Below are 27,381 nucleotides of genomic sequence, written 5' to 3' on the forward strand. Positions count from 1 at the left end.
AGGTGGCGAAAAATTAACTACCTCGCCTGGTATACAGGAGGTTGTGGGTTTGATCCCAACCCTGGCACTTGTATATTTGTGGTTTGCATGTACTCCCCGTGGTCACGACGATTTTTCTCCGGGTCCTTGGGGTTTTCCCTCCACATTCGGAATCAACATACGTTTCGAGTTTTGGCTGCTATAATTTCCACATGATAACACAATTAATTTGGCTATCCTTTGTAGCCTGGTCGCTTCTAAAAAATAGCTATATAGCTCAATGGGCCTGAACTGGTAAATTACAAAAAGTTTAGTGTCAGTTTAGTTTTTACAGTCAAAGGAAAAGACAACCATTATGGAGAGGAAGCGATGAGATCAGTTGACGTGCAGGAGTGAAACCAGTTTCAGTTCAGTTTCATTTATTTGGTATAGCCCTGTGAGCCATTCGGCTCTTGAATCGGGTGCAACCGCAACAAACAAAAAACAAAAACATGAACAATAAAACGTCTTAAAGTGACTATGCGCAAACAGAAAAATCCAGGGGAAAAAACTGCAGTCTTCCAGAAAAAAAAGCATCGTACACCAACGCTATGCAAAAATCCCAGTGGGATGCAAGTAAACAACAACAACCACAAGACAACTTAGATTAAAGCCATCATTCTAACTCCGTACTACAACAAACAAACATGGCCAAATTTCGAAATCACCAAAATAAAGCCATAAGCAATGTAACAGTGATCATAGGAACTGTGACCGAAATTTCACAATAAACGACATAAACAACACGAATCACCAAACCCTGTAGCCATAGCTGGCTGCATGAGTCACTCCACAACAGCACGAGCATCAATAGGAGTATCAAATTTTTTCAAATGCACCTTTAAAGAACCATGAGGGATGGCGACAGCTTGGGGAAGCCTTCACTCAGCACTGGATAGACCATGGTTGAAGATGATGATGTTGATAAAGGTGTGTACATATGTAATGCGAGCAAGGATTGAGGGGGGCGGAGTCTGGGTCACGTGAGGAGAGGGAGGAGTTAGGGTCACGTGGGGGAGAGGATTTAGGGAGAGAACAGGAAGGGATCGGGGAGAGAAGACGGTGTGAAAACGGGAGGAGGCCACGCTGGGCAGTACTGGGAGGGTGGCGCGATCGCCACGTGTTGGGAGACCTCGGCACCGTCGGTCATCGGTGTCCGGGCGCAGGGGGGCTAGCGGGCTGTGGAAGGCTGGCCGTGAGCGAGGAGGAGTGGAGCAGCAGGGTGGCTGCAGGGCGGAGCAGCAGTGTGGCTGCGGAGTGCTCGACGGAGGAGACGCGGGCCTGAGCGAGGATGCCGTGGGAGTGAGATTTACACGAACCCAAATAAAGGACAACGGAGATCGACACTGTGGAAGAGTCCTTTATTACACATATAATGAGTGCAATGCCTAAACAATGATGTTAATCTTACCATAAACGATTCTATTATCATAGCCTGTGTTTAACAATATTCAAATCACAAGAAATCATCATCATCGATCGCAGGCCCCAGTAGTTGTGAATGTTCATGTGTCCTCCCGGTTGACCTCCCATGACCCCGCATTGTGGTGGCCATTCCCCAATGACCATAACGAGAGGCCGAAGGTCACAGATCATTTTTTGTATAAATAGTTTTTGGTTACAGTAACGTATCTTAACTACTGTAACGCATTACCACTAAACATTATTTGGCACAAACGATATACATAGGTTTTTTTGGTGTTGCACAATTGTAAATCCGAAATTCAAAATACGTAGTTGGCATACTGTTATTAAAATCTACTTTTTCAAACTAGCACAATATTAATATTACCTGTTCAAATAAATGTGAAAACAGGCTTTCGCTCAATATGTACCTTGTTTGAAGAGGGCAAGTCAACTCCAACCCCGAGATCTGTTCTCCCTCTCTGGGTTCTTCAATCAGTTTCCGAGATCGCCAAATCATTTTTCCATTCACGTACTGTATCGTCTGTGTTCTCCAGTCGTCTGGGTGTAAAGTGGGCTAATGTCCTTGGCCAATCCTGGCCAGCTGGCTGAACAAACTCAATAAGCAAAATATATTTCTCCAATCCAATATTCAGAACCAATTTCCTAATGTTGCTGTGAACAATATTTATTTTTTGTAAATGAAACTTGATAGTGAAAAGCAGAATCAGAAAGGGTTTTATTCGCCATGAAAGTTCGCACAGACAAGGAATTTACTTTGGCAGGAAGGTGCATACATTAAACATATAGGAATCTTAAATCTTAAATAAGTGGTTTACAAGTCTAACTATACTAAAGGTACAAGTCTAACTAATACTAAGGAGCTGAAGTATGTAAAAATGTAATACAATAAAATCTAAAATATACAATAGCTACAATATACAATATAAAATTACAAAAATGCAAATAGGGTAACATAGTGCAAATATGGAAGGGTGTCATTGTGCAGATATTGTGTTAAAGTCTGTTTGAGCGTTAAAGTCAGTTTGAGCCCCTGGCCTTGTTGAAGAGGCCAGCAGCGGATGGGAAGAAACTGTTTTTGTGGCGTGAGGTTTTGGTCCTGATGGACCGCAGCCTTCTGCCGGAGGGGAGTAGCTGGAACAGAGTGTCCAGGGTGGGAGGAATAGGCCACAATCTTCCTCGCTCGCCTCAGGGTCCTCGAGGTGTACAGGTCCTCGAGGGTAGGCAGATTGCATCCAATCACCTCAGCAGTGCGGATGATACGCTGCAGTCTGATCTTGTCCTTGGTAGTGGTAGCAGCATACCAGATGGTGATGGAGGAGGTGAGGATGGACTCAATGATGGCTGTGTAGAAGTGCACCATCATTGTCTTTGGCAGGTCGAAATTCTTCAGCTGCCGTAGGAAGTACATCCTCTGTTGTGCTCTCTTTATGAGGGAGCTGATGTTCGGTTCCCATTTAAGGTCCTGGGAGAGGATAGTGCCCAGGAAGCGGAAGGACTCCACAGTGTTGACTGGGGAGTCGTACAGGGTGATGGGGGTGAGTGGGGCTGTATTCTTCCTGAAGTCTACAACCATCTCCACTGTCTTAAGAGCATTACGCTCTAAGTTGTTCTGGCTACACCAGGTCACCAGGTTGTCAGCTCCCCACCTATAGTCAGACTCATCCCCACCAGAGATGAGCCCAATGAGGGTGGTGTCGTCCGCAAACTTCAAGAGTTTGACGGACGGATGACTGGAGGTGCAGCTGTTGGTGTACAGGGAGAAGAGCAGAGGGGAAAGGACGCAGCCCTGAGGAGATCTGGTGCTGATAGACCGGGAGTCAGAGACTTGTGTTCCCAGCCTAACGCACTGCTTCCTGTCAGACAGGAAGTTTGTGATCCACCTGCAGGTGGAGTCGGGCACGTTCAGCTGGGAAAGCTTGTCCTGAAGCAGGGCAGGGATGATGGTGTTGAAAGCAGAGCTGAAGTCCACAAACAGGATCCTGGCGTAGGTTGCTGGGGAGTCCAGGTGCTGCAGGGTGAAGTGGAGGGCCATGTTAACTGCGTCATCCACAGACCTGTTGGCTCTGTAGGCAAACTGCAGGGGGTCCAGGAGAGAGTCTGTGATAGCTTTGAGATGTGCCAGCACCAGGCGCTCAAAATACTTCATTACCACAGAGGTTAGGGCGACGGATCTGTAATCATTAAGTCCTGTTGGCCTTGGCTTTTTGGGCACAGGGATGATGGTGGGGGACTTGAGACAGGCTGGTACATGGCATGTCTTCAGTGAGGTGTTGAAGATGTTGGTGAACACCGGAGACAGCTGGTCAGCGCAGTGCTTGAGGGTTGCTGAAGAGACAGAGTCTGGCCCAGCTGCTTTGCGGGGGTTCTGCCTCTTGAAAAGTATGTTAACCTCTCCCTCCTGAATTGAGAGTCATCTCTGTAGTGGGGGGGGGAGGGGGGAGGCTTCTTGGGTGGGAAGGGGTAGTACAGGACAGTCCAATTGTCTTTCAAATCTGCAGTAGAACTCGTTCAGGTCGTTGGCCAGGTGGGAGTCATTAGTGGTGTAGGGGGCTCTGGGCTTGTAGTTGGTGATCTGCCTGAGCCCTCTCCAGACAGAAGCAGAGCCGTTAGCAGAGAACTGATGTTTTAGTCTCTCTGAGTACAGTCGTTTAGCCTCTCTCACCGCCTTGCTAAACCTGTTCTTCGACTCTTTGAATCTGTCTCTATCCCCACTCCTAAACGCTCCTCCTTCTCCAACCTCAACCTTCTGAGCTTTGCTGAAACCCAGGGCTTGTTGTTGAAGTTCACCCTGGTGCGTGTTGGAATACAGCAGTCCTCACAGAAGCTGATGTACGACATCACAGCCTCTGTGAGTTCATCCAAGCTATTGGTAGCAGTCGTGAACATATCCCAGTCAGTACAGTCCAAGCACGCCCGCAGATTCTCCATAGCCTCACTGGTCCACTGTTTAGATGTCCTCACAGCAGGTTTACAGAGCTTTAGTTTCTGCATGTATGCAGGAATCAGGTGGACCATGGCATGGTCAGTGTCCCAGTGCTGCTCGGGGGACAGCATGGTAGGCTCCACTGACTGTAGTGTAGCAGTGTTCCAGAGTGTTCCCTTCTCTGGTAGGGCATTTAATGTATTGTTTGTATTTGGGGAGATTACCTTTGTTAAAATCGCCGAGTACGATAACCAGGGAATCCGGATTTTCTCGCTCCACATTCAGAATCTGGTCGGCGAGCATGCGTTGGGCCTCTTTAACCTGAGGACCCGGCGGCAAATAAACTCCGACCAATATGAGCGACGCGAACTCGCGAGGCGAGTAAAAAGGTTTACAGTTTATAAAAAATGATCCCAGGTCCAGACAACAATGTTGCAGAATCACTGTTACATCTACACACCAGCCACTGTTAGTGTAAAAACAAATACCACTGCCCAGAGGCGTAGCTAGGATATTTTGCGCCTGGGGAAGAACTATAAAATTTGCGCCCCCCCCCCGTTTAATCACATTTTCCTATTACATCGAATAAGGAATAATTTAAATTTTAATGAAACATTGTATTTAAAAAAGCAAATTTATAGAAATTATATTACATGGCTCACTCAGTCACTGTCGTAGACTGGTTGACATAGTCTACAAAAGATACATTTTTCTTGATTTCACTGTCGCAAACTGGTCAATCACGTAATCAAAATCTGTTTTTTCCAATGTTTCTCTTTCAACGCTGAGAAGAGCAAGATCGCTGAGACGATTTTGTCCCATTGAAGCACGCAAATACGACAAAATAAGTTTCAATTTGCTGAACGACCGCTCACAGCTTGCAATTGAAACTGCTATTGTTAATAAAATTTGCAGTGAAATTCGCAAATTCGGAAATATGTCGTCTCCATAAAACACAAACCAAGAAGATCCAAAGGAGTTTCTGGTAGAACTTGATTCCGGTTACTGAGCAGCATTTTGCAATCTCCAATTTCTGTGAAAAGTTCGTGGCCATTGATGTCGGTGTCATAGAAATTTCCAAAATCTTTGCAATTTCGACGAATTGCATCGACATCTGTGTCGGATAGAAGAGTTTTGACGTCCAGCAGAAATCCAAATTTTGTGTTCAGGTCTTTTAGTCGTAAAAACCGTGTTGACATCTCCTGTTGAAGTCGATAAAATACGCTCTTCATAACGCGCACAATTTCTTCTTCTGCTGAAAGTCCTGCATCTCTTGCCAGTTCTCCTGGCATCTTCCGACGTCGCCTAATTCTTCTGTCCACATCGATCTCCCAGGCTGTGCATCTTGTTTTGGCGTTTTCTACAGCAAATTGGCTCAAATCATCACGAAGCTTGACAAATGCATGCCCCAAAGATTCAAGATCAGTTTCTGCTTCCTTGAAATTCATAGTAGGATCCTGTAAGCGCTTCTGAATACGATCAATTTTTCCAAGAATGACATTCCAGAAATGTAATAAAACTATGAAGTTAAAATTTAATACGCATGCCTGTAACTGTTCTGCATCACTTCTGGTTTCAGGCGTCATAGTTACGTCCTCCGATAATTTGTCTAGCAGCCCTACTAGTTCATCCAGTCCTTCGTAGATAGCTTTAACAGCTTCTGATAGTGCACTCCAGTGTGTTTCAGGCCGTCGTAGTTTCCGCCACCAAAAAACAGGCCAGTGACTAAGGCTGAAAGACTGCGCCTCTCTGTTGTTTGGGACGTTCTTCCATGTAAGTTCTTAATAGGCGCGCGTACCAAAATGTAATTGCATGACATGTAGGCTGTGTGTGACGGGATACATAAACTTTTAGGTTGAAGTGTAGATTTGTGCAGTAGTTTCAGGCTGCCGCGCCCGCCGCAATAAGTTATAATGTAACGTTGTAAGTCTCATTTTGGCGCCCCTTTACCTTGGCGCCCGGGGACATATGTACCCCCCTGCCCCCCCCTAGCTACGCCTCTGCCACTGCCCCTCGTCTTGCCGGAGAGTGCTATGTCCCGATCCGATCTTACGAGTTGGAAGCCTGCCAGTTGTAATGCAGTATCCGGGATCAAATCACACAGCCATGTCTCCGTGAACCACAAGACAGAGGATAAAAAAGTCTCTGTTTTTCACCATCAGTAGCTGTAGTTCGTCCATTTTATTGCACAGTGAACGTACGTTGGAGAGGGAAAAGCTTGGAAGCACTGTTCGGATCCCGCGTTTGCGTAGTCGAACTAGAGCCCCCGACCGTTTACCCCTTCGACGGCGTTTCGCTGCTTGAGCAAAGCCGAGCGCGGCTTTGACTAGAATGCCCACTAATTCTGCCTGGAAGCAGAAAAGTGGGAAATAAATCCACAGGGGTTGTTTCCGTAATGTTTTAAAGTTCGTCTCTTGTTAGAGAACTCCGAAAAACTTGACAGAACACTGAATTAACAGACAAAACAAGACAAAACAGGGTGCACCAACCGGCCGAGGCTGCCATCATCGGCGTCATGCTGGGGATAAGCAATGTAATGATGCGCCGGAAGAAGAATGTTTTAAATCGGAGCGTATTGCTCGCTCGGGTATGCATATCTGACACAGGAACACTGGAAAAGAAAATGGATCAAAAACTGAAAAAGTGCGCAGGAAAGCATGGAGACACGTGCTAAGAATTGCACTGAGGGAGAATTAGGAACACACATTGTGGAACAGAGCAAAAATCAGAAATGCCATACATAATAGAGGTTGTTGGGTTACATTGAATAAATATAAATGCGTCGTTAAACCTGCCACCACCCGACACAGCCACATAATAAGGTTTGTCAGATAAACAAAACATGCCAATCCGTTACTTGTACAGCACACCGGTGTGTTGGAGAGTAAACCCACATTTACAATTCCAGTACGACGTTTCACCAGTAATTACAACCAGCATCATCAGGCGACAGCCAGAGTTGTATAGAAATCCTCCTGTTTCGGTCTTAAATAGAGGAGGTAAATGTGATATCGTCACTTGTGAGCCAAGGCCAGATAAGGGTTAGGAGGGGCTAACAACACATTCATATTTTCGCGATCTACCCCAAAAAACTCTTATGGATAATATTCATCGCGAAAGCTGACTATGTGTTCATCAGAGATGACATATTTGGCAAAAGAGAGAGGATGCCACCGTCACGATAGACCAATGTGGCACGTGTGAAGTGGGTTTTGATAGCAATTGATCCAAACTCTGTGGCCCTGTATTGGGATGTTTGGCCATCTCCGTTCATAATTTTTTTTGTAGATGGTGAACAATGATAGTGAACATTTTTTGTCATTTTAAATTGCAATTAATAATGTGGATGATAAAAAAATTACCCATCCTCAAATATTGACGAGGTTCGTAAACAAAGACAGAGGGTACACACAATCTCTCTCCAAACGTGTTCGGCACAAACACGGCAGTCTTCTCTTCAACCTGTCATTAATCCGTAATTAGTGGTTCGAGTATAGAGGTCTCATTGGTCAGCGTGGATGCACACTACCGGTGAATACCAAAACTCGATTCACAATAAACGGCCCCATTGGCGTAAAGCACCGCCAGCATCACCACCTTTGCCGCTGAAATAACGGAGCGACGTTTTTTTAAATATTTTGTCTGGAGCCAGCGTGTTTGCTGAGCAAAGGCTGCAGCAGCAGCAGCAAACAGCAGCAGCAGCCGCCGTGTAGACATTAGCATTCATCTTGCTTGCAGGGAATCGGTGCTGGCTACAGATTTAGCTTATTGATTGCTCGCCCCGGTGTGATCATTCACGCCTATAGAAATTGACACTTCGCTCCTCAGCTCGTGTTAAATTACGCTGGCCATTATTGGTTTTAATACTCTCACTATTTCTTCTTCTCTGCCTTCTTCGTTATTTCCCTTATAATTCTCCCTTGTTTTTTTTTTTTGGGGGGTGGGGGGGGGTCATTCCATTTCTCCTTTTGTCATTGTCGTTTTTTACTCGTGTCGTCATATGTATCTGCATCATCTCTTGTCAATTCCTTCGTCTGATCATTCTTCATTTTGCTATATATATCTTTCAATGTCTTTACTTTTCATCATCTCTTTCGTCTACCATCATCAACTTTATTCACGTGTTCTCGTATTTTCACCGTTTGCTTTTCTCCTCTTTTTACCATCTTGCGTTTAATAATTATGGTTCTTTGCAGGAGTACACCATCGATATATTCTTCGCCCAGACGTGGTTTGACAGCAGACTTCGGTTCAACAGCTCCATGAAAGTGTTGAGATTGAACAGCAACATGGTGGGGAAGATCTGGATCCCAGATACCTTCTTCCGGAACTCAAAGCAGGCTGACGCCCATTGGATTACGACCCCAAACCAATTGCTGCGCATATCAAACAACGGAAAGGTGCTCTACACACTGAGGTAAGATTACCTCCTGAAGCATTCCTCTACCATTCTCAGCACAAACAACTGGCTGGTTGAGCTTAATGATGAACGTAATATTATTATACCCTTAATGGTTTACTCAATATATGCCTTGAATGAAAGAAATGTTTGCATATACTGTGTACATTTAGAGAGTTCATCCTTACAGTGAGGGAAAAAAGTATTTTATCCCCTGCTGATTTTGTACGTTTGTCCACTGACAAAGAAATGATCAGTCTATAATTTTTTTCAAATAAACCTATTTGAACAGTGAGAGACAGAATAACAACAAGCAAATCCAGAAAAACGCATGTCAAAAATGTTATAAATTGATTTGCATTTTAATGAGGGAAATAAGTATTTGACCCCCTCTCAATCAGAACGACTTCTGGCTCCCAGGTGTCTTTTATACAGGTAACGAGCTGAGATTAGGAGCACACTCTTATAGGGAGTGCTCCTAATCTCAGCTTGTTACCTGTATTAAAGACACCTGTTCACAGAAGCAATCAATCAATCAGATTCCAAACTCTCCACCATGGCCAAGACCAAAGAGCTCTCCAAGGATGTCAGGGACAAAATTGTAGACATACACAAGGCTGAAATGGGCTACAAGACCATCGCCAAGCAGCTTTGGTGAGAAGGTGACAACAGTTAGTGCGATTATTCGCAAATGGAATGAACACAAAAGAACTGCCAATCTCCCTCGGTTTGGGGCTCCATGCAAGATCTCACCTCGTGGAGTTGCAATTATCATGAGAACGGTGAGGAATCAGCCCAGAACTACACGGGAGGATATTGTCAATGATCTCAAGGCAGCTGGGAACATAGTCACCAAGAAAACCGTTGGTAACACACTACGCCGTGAAGAACTGAAATCCTGCAGCGCCCGCAAGATCCCCCTGCTCAAGAAAGCACATATACATGCCCGTCTGAAGTTTGCCAATGAACATCTGAATGATTCAGAGGACAATTGGGTGAAAGTGTTGTGGTCAGATGAGACAAAAATGGAGCTCTTTGGCATCAACTCAACTCGCCGTGTTTGGAGGAGGAGGAATGCTGCCTATGACCCCAAGAACACCATCCCCACCGTCAAACATGGAGGTGGAAACATTATGCTTTGGGGGTGTTTTTCTGCTAAGGGGACAGGACAACTTCACCGCATCAAAGGGACGATGGACGGGGCCATGTACCGTCAAATCTTGGGTGAGAACCTCCTTCCCTCAGCCAGGACATTGAAAATGGGTCGTGGATAGGTATTCTAGCATGACAATGACCCAAAACACAAGGCAAAGGCAACAAAGGAGTAGCTCAAGAAGAAGCACATTAAGGTCCTGGAGTGGCCTAGCCAGTCTCTAGACCTTAATCCCATAGAAAATCTGTGGAGGGAGCTGAAGGTTCGAGTTGCCAAACGTCAGCCTCGAAACCTTAATGACTTGGGGAAGATCTGCAAAGAGGTGTGGGACAAAATCCCTCCTGAGATGTGTGCAAACCTGGTGGCCAACTACAAGAAACGTCTGACCTCTGTGTTTGCCAACAAGGATTTTGCCACCAAGTACTAAGTCATGTTTTGCAGAGGGGTAAAATACTTATTTCCCTCATTAAAATGCAAATCAATTTATAACATTTTTGACATGCGTTTTTCTGGATTTTTTTGTTGTTATTCTGTCTCTCACTGTTCAAATAAACCTACCATTAAAATTATAGACTGATCATTTCTTTGTCAGTAGGCAAACGTACAAAATCAGCAGGGGATCAAATACTTTTTTCCCTCACTGTAAGGTGTGAAAGAAGTTCAACATGCATGCATTTGTGGCCACGTCGCTCATGAAAATGAGCATATAGCTCAGTGGGCGTTCCCTGTTAAAATAAATAAAATAGTGATAGTTTAGTATTGGAGAGGATACTCTGAGGTTAAGTAACCAAGCGGAAGGTCTCAGACCATATTGTCTGGTGGTATCACTGGCAGCTATTGCTATTGATATTTTACATCCAGGTAACTGTATTTCCTGGTAGTTTGGTGCACTTGCAATGAGTGAGTCCAAACTGGAGTGACTCGTCACTGGCCGGCTGCAGTGCACACAGGGAGCTCCTCGTGGGTGGCATCTGCTGTTAAGGGGGACACAGCAGAAGGCATGCGTTTGCAGGCGTAGGTCAGTGTGCCCGTGACGTGATCATATTTAGCATAAAAAAATGAACCACAAGGCAATTGTAAAAACAAGCTCCTGTTAAGCCAGCTATCGAAGCTTCATTTTCTAAAAGGCATGGGTGTGGATTATTCATTTGATAAACACTCTGGAATTTACTTTTCACTGACGAGAAGCACAACACCCAGGTCTAGATACGTGTGATGTGCTAATGTTGTCATGAATATTGACAGAAACTGCTTTTTCACTATCATGACAATTGCGTTGTATATACACCGTGCTGTATTTTTCTTTCGAAGAGCAACTGTTTATCCGTTATTTTGTGCACAAATTTTTCACTTTGCTGCATGCTATGTTTTGCGCTGCTAACCTATGCAGGGTTATGCTTCTCTTATGCCTCTTTCTATTATTAGATTGACTATAAATGCAGAATGTCAGCTTCAGCTCCATAACTTTCCTATGGATGAGCATTCCTGTCCCCTGGAATTTTCCAGTTGTAAGTATTAAAACGTGTTAATAGATGATTCTGAAAATCATTGCGATTCATTCAGACTCATAAAACTCATTTACTACCTGTCTTGATATGAACCAGAACATCGCATGTGATAACAAATCATTCTCTTCACAGTGTGTGTGTGCATGGAGTATGTTTGTATGTAAGTATGCGTGAGTTTGTGAATATATGTGAGCTTTGTCTACCATACGTGGGTGAAATACATTCATTCCTGTAAAGTCACCCAACCACAATAAAATCCATTAAACACACGACGCGTGCGTAGTTCATGTGAACGTGCAATGTCAATTATTTGCACATTTTTAAAAATGTGGTCATGTTTTTCATGAATAAAATTTGTTTAAAATGCATTGTCTGCATGGTATATGTGTATACTGATTATAATTCGGTAACTTCTTAGAGGTAATGATTTTGCATCAATGCCTCCTTTGTCTATCAAGTTGAAGCACCATGCGCTATCGTTATTTATGCGGTGTAGTGTAATGGGCACGGTGCGTGCGTGCATGTGGGGAGCGGTAGTGTAGCCGTTAGCGCACTGCGCTATGAACTTGGCCACCCGAGTTCAATTCCAAGTGATGGCCACCAACACCAGTGACGATTATCTGATCCGGTCTTACGCCTCCCCTAGGGACACTCAGCCTTAAATTAGTACTTTCTGCGTTGTGTAAACATCGCCACTGGGGAGACAAAGGCGGCCGGGCGTTGTTGTTGGCCACCCACCCCCTCGTGCCGTGCCAGGCTTTATAAGTGCTAGCTAACAGCACTTGCCCTAACAATCTGTTAAGGCTATACACGGGGTCTTTGTCTTTGTTGGGGTATTTAAACTGTGCAAGAGGCAATGTCAGAGTGGTTACTGGGCCCTGCTGTAGCCTTCGTCCCATCCACTCGACCTGAAATGAGTACGAGGTGCGGTGCGCCTACGCCAATAGGGTGTGGGTACAGCCAATGGCTGTACCCACACCCTTAAGGCGCTGCGTAGGCCGTTGCCAAACAGTGCCTAACAAAAGGGGAACATTCTTCAAAGAGTTAAATACTTAAATAAAATTTGTGAAAATGTTTTAACTCGGAAGTATCTTGAGATGGAACATCTCGTTTGCAAGGGTGTCGATTGACACACACACAGCAAACGTGAAATGATTGTACAAATATTTGTGTCCTATATATGCAGTATATACACAGTAGAGTATCATCTATGATGGACAGTACAGTATATTCACGTGTTTTATAGTGGTCTATTATTTATGATCTAAGAGATACATGTGTATATTATAACGTTTACTCATGATATTAGCGAGTAGGTGATCAGTGCAATGGCACCCAACCATTGCTTTTGCAGACGGTTATCCCAAGGATGAGATCCTTTACAAATGGAGCAAGAGTTCTGTGGAAGTTGCCAACCAACGCTCTTGGAAGCTCTACCAGTTCTCCTTCCTGGGCCTCAGGAACACCACCAATATCCTGTCGACTGATTCCGGTGAGACCCTTGCTCATCACACCTTCACGTGAAAGCCCGTGGCTTGTACTGTATCATTCATGTGCGCTATCCGTACGTGCGGCGATGGGGCAGCGCACAACTCGCGATTTAGAAGGTCGTGAATGAGTTCACCCGTAGGTTTGGGATCAACGCAGCCCATCATCCCTCTGGGGTTGATATAAAATGAGCACCACCCTGTGGAGAGTCTTCGTGGGAAGACTGACCAAAGGCAGGGTAATGTGGAATTCATGTAAGTGTTGAACTTCTTTTGCACCGTGTGTTGTCAACCGTGCTAATCAGAGGTGCAGGGGAAGGACAACAAACGAAACACAAAAGCAGTTCTAAATAAATTAGTATTCAATCTAGATTATTTAAAAGTGCATAGCTCCAGTGTCTTCCTAATATCGGAAGGAAGAGCATTCCAGACGGCCGCAGAAGCGGATCTGAAAGCGTACGATGCGGTAACCGTCTTTGTTCGATGGCTGATATCCCATCTTAGGACCTACCTTCTTGGTTCTTTCGGTAAAGTCACGTAGAAGGGAAGTAATAAAATAATAAAAATAAACATAATCAAATAATTCTCACGACGTTTCGGCCACAACGCAAGCAGCCGTCTTCAGGTGATGAATGAAACACTGCCAAGCTTGGAGCGTATATATAAGTTGGGTTGGAGGTGGAAGAAGAGCGCCTTAACAAAATAATTTGCATATCAAGAGGAATTTAGCATATTTATGGGAAATGCGTAGGAGGTGGGCGGGGGGGTTTCAAAGTCATATTATGCCCATGCATTATGCAGGATTAGCAGCATCAAAGGGAGGGGGTAGGGGGTAGCATTAACAAAGGGAGATAATGTTAATAGTATGTAGAAGCCACGAAACATGTCAATGGGAGAGCGGTGGTAGAAGACCCGCAGCGGAGCAAATAATGCATTCCCTGTGGAGAACACAAGATACACAGTCAATGCCAGTGAGTGGACTGCGGTCTGAAAGTCACCGTAAACGTGAACAACAATCAGTTAAGATCCGAAGATGGATTCTGGCTCAGCAATCATTGGAAGGACGTAATAAACCATTTCGGATCTTAACTGATCAATTTATAAAAATTTTGACATGCGTTTTTCTGGATTTTGTTGTTGTTATTCTGTCTCTCACTGTTCAAATACACCTACCATTAAAATTATAGACTGATCATTTCTTTGTCAGTGGGCAAACGTACAAAATCAGCAGGGGATCAAATACTTTTTTCCCTCACTGTACCAGTCCTGTACACGTTGTATATACCAGTCCTGTACACGTTGTATATACCAGTCTTTTACACGTATATACCAGTCGTGTACACGTATATACCAGTCCTGTACACGTTGTATATACCAGTCCTGTACACGTATTTACCAGTCCTGTACACGTTGTACATACCAGTCCTGTACACGTATATACCAGTCCTGTACACGTATATACCAGTCCTGTACACGTTGTATATACCAGTCCTGTACACGTATATACCAGTCCTGTACACGTTGTACATACCAGTCCTTTAACATTCTGATTTTGCTAATAAACCAAAAAATTGTGCACATTTTGCCCATGACGTGACATTTATTTGATTGGCTCTGTCGGGTGGTGGAAGGTCATGGTTAAAAGTTGGCATTGTACCTACATGACGACAACCCAAAGGAAACCTATTACACTGTGTAACACGTTTTTTTGTTCCTGGATAGTAAGCGTTATTTTCTAATTGCTTATGCCTCAAACGTATAGAAAATAAATGGCTATTATTCACCACAAACTTTGCTTTTGTGACCAGGACTTTACTTGAAGGAATGACACAAATGCACACGTTTTCTCATTGAAAATAGGTACATTTCAAAATATGACTGTCCTGGTCACAAAAGCAAAGTTTGCGGGGAATAATAGTCATTTTCTGTACTTTTGAGGCATAAGAAAACTGAAAATAACAGTTACTACCCATGAAAAAAAAATGTGTTACACAGTGTTATGAATCATGATATTGGCTGTGAAAGCCTACGTATATAAGGCCCTATTTTTCCTTGCTTCACGGGGATGATTGTGTTTGATTGTAGTTTGTAATATCAAAATGTTCCTTGCTATAATTTTGTCAGTTTTTTTCAGCACGATAAATATAGAACTACGAGCAGCTTCTTATAACGAGATGGGAAATCATCCAACTTGAGATGTTCATGCATGCTGACGGATGGGTACACTGTCATCGCCTATGAGAATACATATTTCATGGTGTTATTTGAGCACAATTTGATAAGTAAATTTACGAGCCACCAGAGTATCATATTAATTAGTCCATCTCATTTGGGTGTACATTACTTTTGCGAAAATGATTACATTCTTGCTAATTAATTGTTTGCCGTTTCTGTTCATTCTGGAGGGCATTTGTTTATCCCCAAAATTAAATACATATGGGGCAATAAATATATTGAGAAAATGCACCTGGTATCATGAAATGAAATTAAACATCAGTGTCTGGGTTCAATGAGGAGGCTAACGCTTTTGTTGGAAGACTGAGCCAGCACTGTCGAGATTGTCAGTTGTAATCCTGGCAGCAACATTTGAGATTTTAAACCAGTGCACTGTGTCTCGCGGGCCCGATATAGCCGGAGATGGCACGATAAAACCGCGATGCGTACCTCTTTCTCGACTCAGCCTCGCCCGGTGTCGGGGTGGACCAACTGCGTGCACCCTGTGACTGATAAGTGCCAAACCATCCTCTAAAGCACTAGAAAGGGCACCGCGTAGTAGCGTTGCCTGAGAGAGGCCTATTGAAGTTCCTCCATAAAAATAGTTCTTTAAAGGGTGGTGGCTTCAAAAGCCATTCCCTTGACATGTAACGCCGTGCTGCCTGAAGTTGTTGTTTTTCCCCGGAAGGCCTTTTTCACTTCATGACACAACTTCCATGAGAAGAGTTGCGATACAACGTACGTTAAACATTCAAACAATTTTATTGCACTCATGTAATAAACTGTTAAGATGAATCTCTCTTAGTTTCCCCTAAACAACTCTGAAGCATGATCTGTAAAGTGGACACACCCCGTGAAATTATAACGTTCAAACGTGAATGCATAAGGAAGTCACTGTTTGCCCATTCCACAAACGTGGTCATCCAACCAAACAAACTTCAACTCTCTTGTCTGCGAATATAGTATCCATTCCTCGGAGAGTTTTTGTTTCGGCTGTTCCATGAAAAAGGAATATGGCATTTAAATGTGCTGTCTAATGGTTAAATAAGGATTGTTTGTCGGTTATTAAACATTACAAAAATAGAAATATTGTTCTATGTTTACGCAGTAGCTAATCTATACATGTTACCTGCTCTTTATGATTGATGCCTGGTTGTACTTTTATCAGCCAAGCCACTGTCCATCTACATTAATTCTCTGTGACTCATCACAGGGGGAGAGTTATTTTTAGTTCACCCGCAGGAAGATGCAGCTCTACTCTTTTCATTTGAGGCGCCATATGTATACGATATGCTCTAGGTTTTGTTTCCCGTATCTCAGTAGGCTCCACAATCGTAAGACCTTAATTCAGCAACTTTGAGCTCAAGCAAAAGTAGTGATTGCGTATTGCTAGAAAAGGCGTACATTCCAAATGTATTAATATTTGTCGTTTTTTCTTAAAAGTTAATTTAAACGTGCCTATGCATATAACCCGAGGCGATGAAACGTTCAGGTGTGGGACGCGACTAATGAAATGAGCTCGCGCTTGGAGTGGGTTGGAGCAGAAGGGATGGATGTAACAGCAGCGCAGGAGAGAAAGAGCGCGGGGGCAGTGGCAAACGTTCACCGTCAACACCCCCCACTTCACCATCATCCGCACACGAGCTCATTTACATTCACGGGGGACGACAATGCGCCCCGCTCGTGCTCTGCGGGGGGGGCTTCTGAGACGGTGACATCATGGCGCGGTGACGTCAACGGCGGCGGGGGCGGGGCCGAGTCGCACGCACGGTAATTGTCACGACCGTGGTTTTTAGTGCCTCCGTGCAATATTGTGCAAGGGCGCAATGATGTCGCGTCCATTCTTGCGCCGTGATGGGCAGCAGCGACAACGTCGAGCTCCGCTTCAAACGCAATGAAACGGAGAGCAGGCGACGGGTTGTTTACTTTGCGGGACCCGTAGTTAAGAGGCTGCGGTGGCCATAATCGCACTGCTCGTGACTTGTGTCTTTAATATCCCATCAATGGAGGAGATGCGTAACAGCGACATGTTGTTTATTTGCGGTGGTTCATGGTTCCACCGGTGTCTTCGAGGGAATGTCAAAGCCAGGAGGTTTTGGGTCTCGAACTAGGTGTTCGTGCATGCCATATACGGAATATTCTATGCACTTATTTAGAACTCTTTGGTGTTATTAATTAACAGCATCCTAAACTCGAGGGGCCGAAGTAATGGGTACAGTTAGCGAGGGAAATGTCATCCTGGCCTGATATGCTGTTGCTGAGGCTGCCTTATGGCAGTTTATTTTTACTAATATTTTTCAAATTTTCTCTTTGACATTGGCATGGATTGGCCAACTCCTGTCAATCATGATGTAGCAGCGTACAATAAACTACAAATATAATCAGGTGGGTGCAGGAATTACATTTCCGACAGCATCTAGGTCACACTAAGTTAATAGTTATTATATTGCACGTGTTTAAAATATAACCGTTCATGTGCACTAAATGCATATTGAAATAATTTTTGGCACTGCCATAGAAATATCGCATTTTTTACCTCTGACTAAGGGCTTCCGAAGGAGATTACAAATACATGATTCTATATGAAAGGGTATTTGGACTTGCGACTTTGCTCTAATTAATATAGATTTAAAATGTTTGCACAATCGCAATATTAAATTCAGCAATACGTTTATAGATACCAGAAATAATCACGTTAATAACAAGACCGTTCATCATGGGACCGTTCCAGATTTTTCAACACAATCTACCCTGTGGTTAACTGCTAATCATGCACATTCCTCCAGGCAATGTATTCAAAGAAATGACAATGCACTACTCTAATACAGCGATCAGATTTAACATTAAAACGCATTTTAAAAGCAGACTTAACGCCAGATCGGGCTGTACATTATTGAACTTGTGCTGCACCATTGTCCAGCAATATAATGGTTAACCGATGTTTAAACATGGTGCACATTATTCTTTACTGTCGTCCAACCTTACATTTATCCAATCAAAATAATCCTTCCAAAATATCTTAAACATGCATGCAAATTGGTGCTCAAGTTGCTCGTGGTTTGCATATCATTGTGAGTGCTCTTCTGACTGTGACAACTAATTTCCTATAAATTATACAATAACTACAACACCACTCTTTTTTTTAATTAGAATCATATGTCTTCTTGGTTCTTTCGGTAAAGTCACGTAGAAGGGAAGTAATAAAATAATAAAAATAAAACATAATAAAATAATTATTCACCTGAAGACGGCTGCTTGCGTTGTAGCCGAAACGTGATAATTATTTTATTGTTTTATTTTTATAATTTTATTACTTCCCTTCTACGTGACTTTACCGAAAGAACCAAGAAGATGAATCCCTGCAGTCACGAAAGCTTTAAATCGAAAAAGAATCATGTGACTGTATTAGGATGACCTTTATTATTGAATGTGATGAGCACTTGACACCTGGGGGTATTGGGATGAGGGGGTGGATTTTTAGTCATGCAGTTACTTTTATATGATTATAATTATATGCAGGGATGAAGTGGTGATGCAATGGTTAGCCCACTGTGTTCGGAACCTCGACCACTTGCGTTTTATTTATAGCCGCGGCCAACATTGGTGGCGAGCGATATTTGAACTGGTCCTGGGGCCAGTGGCGTAGCTAGGATATTTTGCGCCCGGGGACGAACTATAAAATTGGCGCCCCCCCCGTTTAATCACATACCAAAATGTAATTACATGACATGTAGGCTGTGTGTGGCGGGATATATAAACTTTTAGGTTGAGGTGTAGATTTGTGCAGTAGTTTCAGGCTGCCGCGCCCGCCGCAATAAGTTATAATGTAACGTTGCAAGCCTCAATTTGGCGCCCCTTTACCTTGGCGCCCGGGGACATATGTACCCCCCTGCCCCCCCTAGCTACGCCTCTGCCTGGGGCCCACCATCACCAATCTGCACTGGATGTCTGTGCAAAAAAAGGAGCTTTATAGCTCATCGGATTCCTCCAGTACACATAAAAATGATGCCCAGGATGAAGGCCTCTCCACACTGTCTTACAATGCCATGATCCATCTCATTTCTGCACCTGAAACCCATTGCATTGCCTCATTCCCACTGTGCTTCTCCACAGCGCCCTCTCCTTTGGCGATCATTCCATTGCTCGTATTGTCCAATGGCCATCGGCTATTCTAGTGGTGTCTCCTGCTCAAGCCCACAATGGCGTCGCGGTGGCGAGATGTTAACTACCTCACCTAGTCCACAGGAGATCGTGGGTTCAATCCCGACTGACACCTGTATATTTGGAGTTTACATGTTCTCCCCGTGGTCGCGGAATTTTTTCCCTGGGTCCTCCGGTTTTTCGTTCCACATTTATAAACGTGCATTTAGAGTATTTGGCACTTTATTGACCTATCATTTGTGGCCAGGTTGCTATTTGCACCTGATTTCTGATCCATGTGTTTCTGTTGCTGATCTCGTGTCAATGTAGGTTATATGCTTTAATAGAAAACCTTCTTGATTGGGCACAGTGGGTTTGCAGCTTTCTGTTGTCAATTTGAGCTTTTCCAACAGTGCCAAATCATCTGCTCTCATTCACATCGGTTTCATAATCGTTATCCAGATCTGCCTTTAACATTTTTTATTTGTTAAAACATCCCGCTGTGTTTTCTGGTAATATCCCTTCAGATCTTATTTAATTGTTGTCCATAATTTTGTTATGTAGGCTTCTTTATGCCATTCTACAATTATGATGGTCAGCACATCTTGAATGGCTAATACTAAAAAAAATCTTCACTTCTTCAACTTACGTTTTCGTAAAATATTTTGTGAAGTTCAAAACTTTGCACATCTCTTCAGTGTTATGTTTTTTTTGTAAGTGGTTTCGATAAATTGGATGACTGCTTCGGCCTCCATTGAATTAAAACGTCGTTTGACAACCAATCAGAGCCACGCATAATGGTATTGGATATGATAGACAATGTGTATATGATGAATGTAATTTTTTTTCCTGACTTGATTGTTTGGCCTCTAAAATGGCCATGATTTGGTCCCATCAGCATTGGGGAGACAAAAGTGGTTGTGCGTAGAGATTACCACACCACCACATGCTTGTACTGACCCGGCATTGGCTGTGCTGGCCCCACCAGTGTGCAAGGCCACTTTTGGGAGTTGTGTGTGAGTGAGCATTTGGGAGTTGTGTGTGTGAGGATGTGGGAGAGGATGTGGGAGTTGTGTGCGTGTGCAAGAGCAGTGATGCAGTGGACCAAGCACCACCTTATGATCCCAGCGGTATTGGATTGCTTCCTAACCCCACACATTCCTGCCACGTTATATCTGAATGTGGTAATGGATTTTCCCTCGGTTAACTTGGGTTTAAAATGAGTATTTGATGGGCTGTGTAAATACAACCATGATAGGTAGTTACTGACATCGCTTACCCCTTTGGTCTGTATACTAAACAGGATACCTTTCTATTGTGCAATAAGTCAATGTTTTGTGAACGATATGGTAAAACACAATGTATACTTTCATTTTACTTTACCTGTCCAAATGTATCTCTTACCAGTAATGTATTAGTGCACCTACTGTGGGTTTTTAGATCATCCTTATATTAAGTTGGTGCACCATCTTTAGTTTTGTAAAGGTTTTTGGCTGCTTATGCACGTAAAAAATGTAAAGACTTTCAAAGATTACACCTGCAGCTTCTTGCTAAATTTGTGACTTAAGTGTATTGAAATATTGCATGTCTCATGTCAACTGTGAACACCGACAATTACGAATTAAAATCTGGCATTATAGCCAGTTCACCAATATTGCATATAGGTCTTCAGTCTGACCTATCAACCTCAGCACTGCCCTTGTATTTAACTCTTGTGAATTATTTAAGCTGGACCTCTTGTTGGTTGTTATATATTGGTGGTGGGTGCACTTGAATTATTAAACAAGTAAGCCTATGGTGTTTTGTCATTTTGTCACTTCCTTTCTTTCCAGGTGATTACATCGTCATGACGGTTTATTTTGATTTGGTGAGAAGAATGGGATATTTCACCATTCAGACGTACATCCCCTGCATACTGATCGTTGTGCTGTCATGGGTGTCCTTTTGGATCAACAAAGATGCCACTCCCGCCAGAACATCCCTCGGTGAGTCCCATAATTGATGACTTTGGTCAGTGTTAATGTTTCTGCATGATTTTGTTATATATGGATGTATTTTTTAACTAGACTCTTGTTGATTGTTATATATGTGTGTGTATATATATAGGAGGAGCGGTTGTGTAGCGCTCTGCGCTACTAACTCAGCGACCCGAGTTCGATTCCTGATCACGGCCACCAAAACCAGTGATGATTATCTAAACCAGTCCTGGGCCTCTCCTAGGATGGCTCGGCCTCAAATGAGTACCTGGCGCAATCTGTAAACATCGTCACTGGGGAGACGAAGGCGGCCGGGCGTGGTGCTGGCCACCCACTCTCTCGTGTGCCGTGCCGGCCTTCATAGGTGCTCGCGAACAGTACTTGTCTCAACAGTCTGTTATTGGTTATACGAGGGATCTTTGTCTTTGTATATATAACCATTCCCAGTTGTTGTGCAGGCACAAAGCACTTATTGAGTTCCCACGCAGGAAGGGAGATGCATACATCTGTATTTAAAATTACATCGAACTATGTGTTGTATATAGAAAACAAAGAAAAAGATTTGGTGTTGTCCCTGCTGAAAATCTAATTCACGCTAGTATCTTCTTATTGTCATTGAAACATTACAAAGGGGAGAAACCGTGGGCAGTTTAGATCGCGTGTTTTTGCAGTATGTTACTGAACAACCATTGTCATTAATTGTAATGTTTTTATTTACATGAGGATAATCGTGTACATGCAGCATTCTGCAATGCTTTCCAATTATCCGTTATGCTTGGAAGTATTTGAATGCATATTGCCTACTTTGAAATATGGATCAGAAAAATGGATATCAACAAATACAATGGAAAGGGTGTAAGGAATGGAAAATATTCACAAGAGCATGTAGAAAATCCTTTCCCAGTTTTTAGTCAATGGGCCTGGACCAAAAAAATGACTTATTGGTTCCACCTGAGGTGGCAAAGTCTCGTAATTATTTTTTAAATCCTCCATGTGTGTGGGACATATTCTGATATGATAACGTTTGCGGAGTGGCAGCTTAGTTGTAGTTACCATGAATTTTATACCCATACCCTATGACAGGCGTCTGGAACAATAAAATGGGCATTATTACTGAAAAACTACCTAGACCAAAGCCAGTTAGGTCACAAACTGGTCTTTATTGGTTTAAATACACAATGAAAACACAGGATAATAAGGAATACATTAACATTCGCATATACTTAGTCAATGATACATGTCATCCCATATATATATAGTTAGTGATGGGTATATGTGAAGAAGGTTACATCATTTTTATCAAGCTATGTGCGTACTTAGATGGTGTTAACAAGGGTAACCATGTCCAGAATCACCACACTGTGCATAAATGTATACTACTACCACAGTAATACTATCAGAATCACCACCCTGTGTCACTCATCAAACTGTTCGTCTTTCTCGTCATCTGACTCCCAGAAGTCAAAGTCAGGTTCTGGATCATCTTGCAGTTTTTGGTTACAGCAGGTCTGTAACCTGCACATGTCTGTGCATGTCAGTCAATTTGACAGGCATGTGCAATTTGTCATTTTGCATAAACGCACACACTTGCATGCTACCAGTTCCAAGACCATATCTGGTGTGGGTGGGGAGTGCATCCAGTAAATGGCCAACTTGCCATCATCGTCTGTCTATCCATGCTCACCACAGGGTTAGCCTGCAGACGGCACTTCCAGACTGCTGCCTGATAGTTGGCTCGTTGAACATGCATGAAGAGACAGTCTCTACATGGTGGCAGCTAGCTGGACTCGACTTCTCCCCTTTTGGTGCAGAAGAGATGGTAGTGCAGTTCGTTCACCAGTGCTGCTATTAGCAACATACATGTGTAGTGGGTTCGAATTAGGTGCACACACACACACAGCTTGGAGGCAACACTATTTATTAAACGGTAAGTAATATAACACTGTACATGAGGTGGTGACCACCTTCCTCAACTCACTAACACTCTGGAACGCGACACAGACTGGACCAGGCAGGCAACGGCCTGCCTGGCCCAGGACGACGACCCATGATGTCTTCACTTCGGAGTACAGTACAACAGCCTCGCTCTGCGTTCACACCACGCTTATATATTTGCTTTTGCGTGGCTGGCTCCGCCCCGGCGTGGCTGGCTCTCTTCAGGCCACGCCTCCCTTCCCAGGACACGCCTCACTTCCCCCACCTCTGGGAAGGTCCGGATCCCTCCACCACGTGACCCCCCAGGCACCCCCTTGGGGCCCCCAGCCTTCGTACAGGCCGACACAGTAGTGACCGTTCTATGTCACTACATCACCCCGCCCTGTATAAACACACAGCCGTCCCCGGCTGTAACACAACTGTGAAACATCGAAAAGGTGTGCCTCCGAACCAGCAACATCAATAAATGACCGGCGACTGATAAGAAATACAATCACGTAATATATACAGAATCGACGAGGGTAAAAGGGAACTGCATAGAAAATGGGGAATTAACAACAAATATACATTAAAACTGGCTAACCCACTTACGTTCCAGCACAGCCCCCCCCTGTGAGAATCACGCATGCACTGACATGTGAGTGTGGCCATTGGAACGACGGCGTAGGCAATGAGCAAGGAGTCTGAGAGGCATGTAGAGCAGCCAGTCTTCAACGAGTCCATGTGGCCGGGCCTGGGGAACCAGAAGCGGCCCAAAGGGCACGGCCCCTCCCCCCAGGAGTCAGAACAGGAGGAGCAGGAGTAGCTGACGCATGCTCCACTCCCCCCCCAGTCCATAGCCGGTCGGCATAACCGGCGACTCCAAGGTGCCAGGTAGATACTGCCTCCTGTGACGAGAACCAAACCCTCCTGAGGCATCACTCAACGAACACTCGCCTCCGCTCTTCGGACATGACAGTCACCCGTTAGCACCCCCCCGCCTTTCCGACGTGGCGTCACAACCAGTAGCACGCGTCGGCCATATCGGGGGGAAGAATTTCCATGTTACCACCCCACCGCCTTTCCGACGCGGCGTCACAACCAGTAGCACGCGTCGGCCATATCGGGGGGGGAATTTCCATGTTACCACCCCACCGCCTTTCCGACGCGGCGTCACAACCAGTAGCACGCGTCGGCCATATCAGGGGGATTTTAACCCAGTCTCTCTCCAAGACTCGCATCGCAGCATATAGCTGTACCGACCGAGCTGAGACCCAGTCTCTCTCCAAGACTCGCATCGCAGCATATAGCTGTACCGACCGAGCTGAGACGACCCAGTCTCTCTCCAAGACTCGCATCGCAGCATATAGCTGTACCGACCGAGCTGAGACGACCCATCGTTCACTCACTACACAACATGCCCCCTAACAACTGAGGGATACAGTCCCAACGTAACAGGACAACTCCACCTGAACCTTACAAATCTCCAGCCCACTGTTTAAACGCACCTCGGAGTGTCTCGTGATGGGACCACACTCTCTGAGCCATGTGAGCGCACAGCCCACTAGGCTAGACAAGCCACGGAGTGTCTCAATCTCCGGGCTGTCAGGTCAAGCTGTCAGACACAGCATGACGGGACCACACTCTCTGAGCCATGTGAGCGCACAGCCCACTAGGCTAGACAAACCATGGAGTGTCTCGATCTCCGGGCTGTCAGGTCAAGCCGTCAGACACAGCATGACGGGACCACACTCTCTGAGCCATGTGAGCGCACAGCCCACTAGGCTAGACAAGCCACGGAGTGTCTCGATCTCCGGGCTGTCAGGTCAAGCCGTCAGACACAGCATGACGGGACCACAATGGGCCATCCTGGTCAGGATCTGCGCCCCAAGATAAGTGACAGCCAGCACCACAATTCAAAATCCCTGGCAGCATGTCACCATCGCAATTTAAAACCATCACAACACATACAATTTGAATTATGATCCCCCACAGAACTGATCCAATGCCGAACAGGTACGCACAATTTGTGACGATCCCGAATATTCAATGGACACAACAATACACCTCACTTCCCGTATCCTTACACATCATCTCCGAGACTCGCATTGCAGCATGCAGCTGTACCAACCGAGTGGAGAGAGCAACGCAATTTGACAGCAATTAACGGAAACGCACCCCCGATCGATGTAGAACACAAGGGGCATTCCCGCACAAAAGACATCATCTGTGCAACAACGGACAGGAGCCAACCAGTGAGGTTGAAACACACCGATCCTGTCATTTCAAAAACCCCTTCAACATTAACCATGGGACTCAGGGCATTCGAATTTTGAGAGCAAAAAAACTATACACAAACCCCAAGAATCGCCGAATTGATTAATACAGTATATGCAGTATATGAAATTTGTACAGTCAATCATTTTGTGCAATGCTCCATCCAGTCCCCACATGGCAACACACACAATCAATACTCCAGACAATCCGTACATAGTAAATAATCACAAGCAAGTACCCAACAGTCCATACACTGTTAACAATTCCAAGCAAAGCTCCATACGGTCTGTACCTTGGCAACAATGACGATCAAAGTTTCTTACAGTTACACGTGACAATCACGAGCGAAACTCCATACAGTATACACAATAACAATGGCGATTTCGCAACAAAACGATGTAACAACACGAGTCATTAACACGCAACCTACAGGATATCAACAGAGCTCGGGACACCCAATAACGAATTAATCATTAACTACACCCAGAAGATACCGATCTCGACGCCGTAATTAACAACAACACTTGTTACAAGCAGAAACCCGCATGGTCGCCGCGTCAATTTATCACGCACACAACCGGACGAACACGCTCCGCAAACCAGCGAGTTAAAAAAACACGCGATCGCAACCCGGCACACGCAAGATGGGTGAAGATATTATTATTTTTCTTGAGGCCGGGTGCTTGTCATGTCACGACTCGCCTGGCAAACTGTGAATAGCGGAGGGCGGCAAGGTGGAGCACTGGGACGGCCCGAAGAATCTTTCATGGTGAACACGGCCTGCTCTTGCGAACCCATCCACCTCTCGCGCTCGAGCAGAAGACTGGAACTCCCCCTCTGCAGGCGTTGATGTCGGCGGGAGCGGCATTTCGGCAGCAGGAGCAGCGTTTTGGCGGGAACCGCGACCCGATCAGCCGCCGAGTTGGCGGGAGCGGCGTTTTGGCGGGAACCGCGCCCCGACCAGCCGCCGAAATGGCGGGCCCACCACGTGGCCCGCATGCCCGGGCCTCCCCCGCCAGCCCCCGCAGCGACGATGGTGTCCTCTCCCCGCGGCTCCGTCGCTCCGTTCCCGATGGCGGCGAAGCAGCAGTGCGATGCCAGTCCCGCCGCTCCGCGTGCAGCGCCATCTCTCTCTCTCTGTCACCGGGGCTGCCATCCCCGGGGCTGTCCGAAGGATGGTCGTCACACCGTCCCCGTTGTACGAAGGCGTCCAGGTGAGTTTTATATTTGTTTTTCGTGTGCCCATTTTACTTCCCTAGGATAACACCTAGCAATATTTATTTTTCCACCTTCTGACGCCAAATGTAGTGCGTTCGAATTAGGTGCACACACACACAGCTTGGAGGCAACACTATTTATTAAACGGTAAGTAATATAACACTGTACATGAGGTGGTGACCACCTTCCTCAACTCACTAACACTCTGGAACGCGACACAGACTGGACCAGGCAGGCAACGGCCTGCCTGGCCCAGGACGACGACCCATGATGTCTTCACTTCGGAGTACAGTACAACAGCCTCGCTCTGCGTTCACACCACGCTTATATATCTGCTTTTGCGTGGCTGGCTCCGCCCCGGCGTGGCTGGCTCTCTTCAGGCCACGCCTCCCTTCCCAGGAAACGCCTCACTTCCCCCACCTCTGGGAAGGTCCGGATCCCTCCACCACGTGACCCCCCAGGCACCCCCTTGGGGCCCCCAGCCTTCGTACAGGCCGACACAGTAGTGACCGTTCTATGTCACGACACATGCGACAGGTGAACTGCTCAATTTTCTGTAACAGCTCATCACTCACATTCCATAACTGCCCCAGTCGACTAAAAGTCTCTTGGCAGGAAGTGTCCTTTCTCACCATCTTCAGGGCATTCAGCTTCCCTCGACCAGCGAATGCACTGACAGTGTTGCAGCCTGTAAAGGCCTGTAAGCCAATTAGGCTGTCACAGATG

General features: G+C 45.1%; 1 protein-coding gene across 2 annotated transcripts in view; it reads left to right on the top strand.

Annotated features, from left to right (window-relative positions):
• LOC144937541 (gamma-aminobutyric acid receptor subunit gamma-2-like) overlaps positions 1–27,381 on the top strand; it is a 174,046-nt gene that overhangs the window by 82,732 nt on the left and 63,933 nt on the right. For both annotated transcript variants that reach the window (XM_078864799.1, XM_078864800.1), the window contains exons 5-8: positions 8,566–8,786; positions 11,347–11,429; positions 12,784–12,921; positions 21,103–21,255. In XM_078864799.1, the coding sequence (XP_078720925.1) occupies positions 8,566–8,786; positions 11,347–11,429; positions 12,784–12,921; positions 21,103–21,255 (595 nt within the window). The remainder of the gene's footprint in view (positions 1–8,565; positions 8,787–11,346; positions 11,430–12,783; positions 12,922–21,102; positions 21,256–27,381) is intronic.

This window comes from Lampetra fluviatilis, chromosome 19 (genome assembly GCF_964198595.1).
Source record: "Lampetra fluviatilis chromosome 19, kcLamFluv1.1, whole genome shotgun sequence".
NCBI lineage: Eukaryota > Metazoa > Chordata > Hyperoartia > Petromyzontiformes > Petromyzontidae > Lampetra > Lampetra fluviatilis.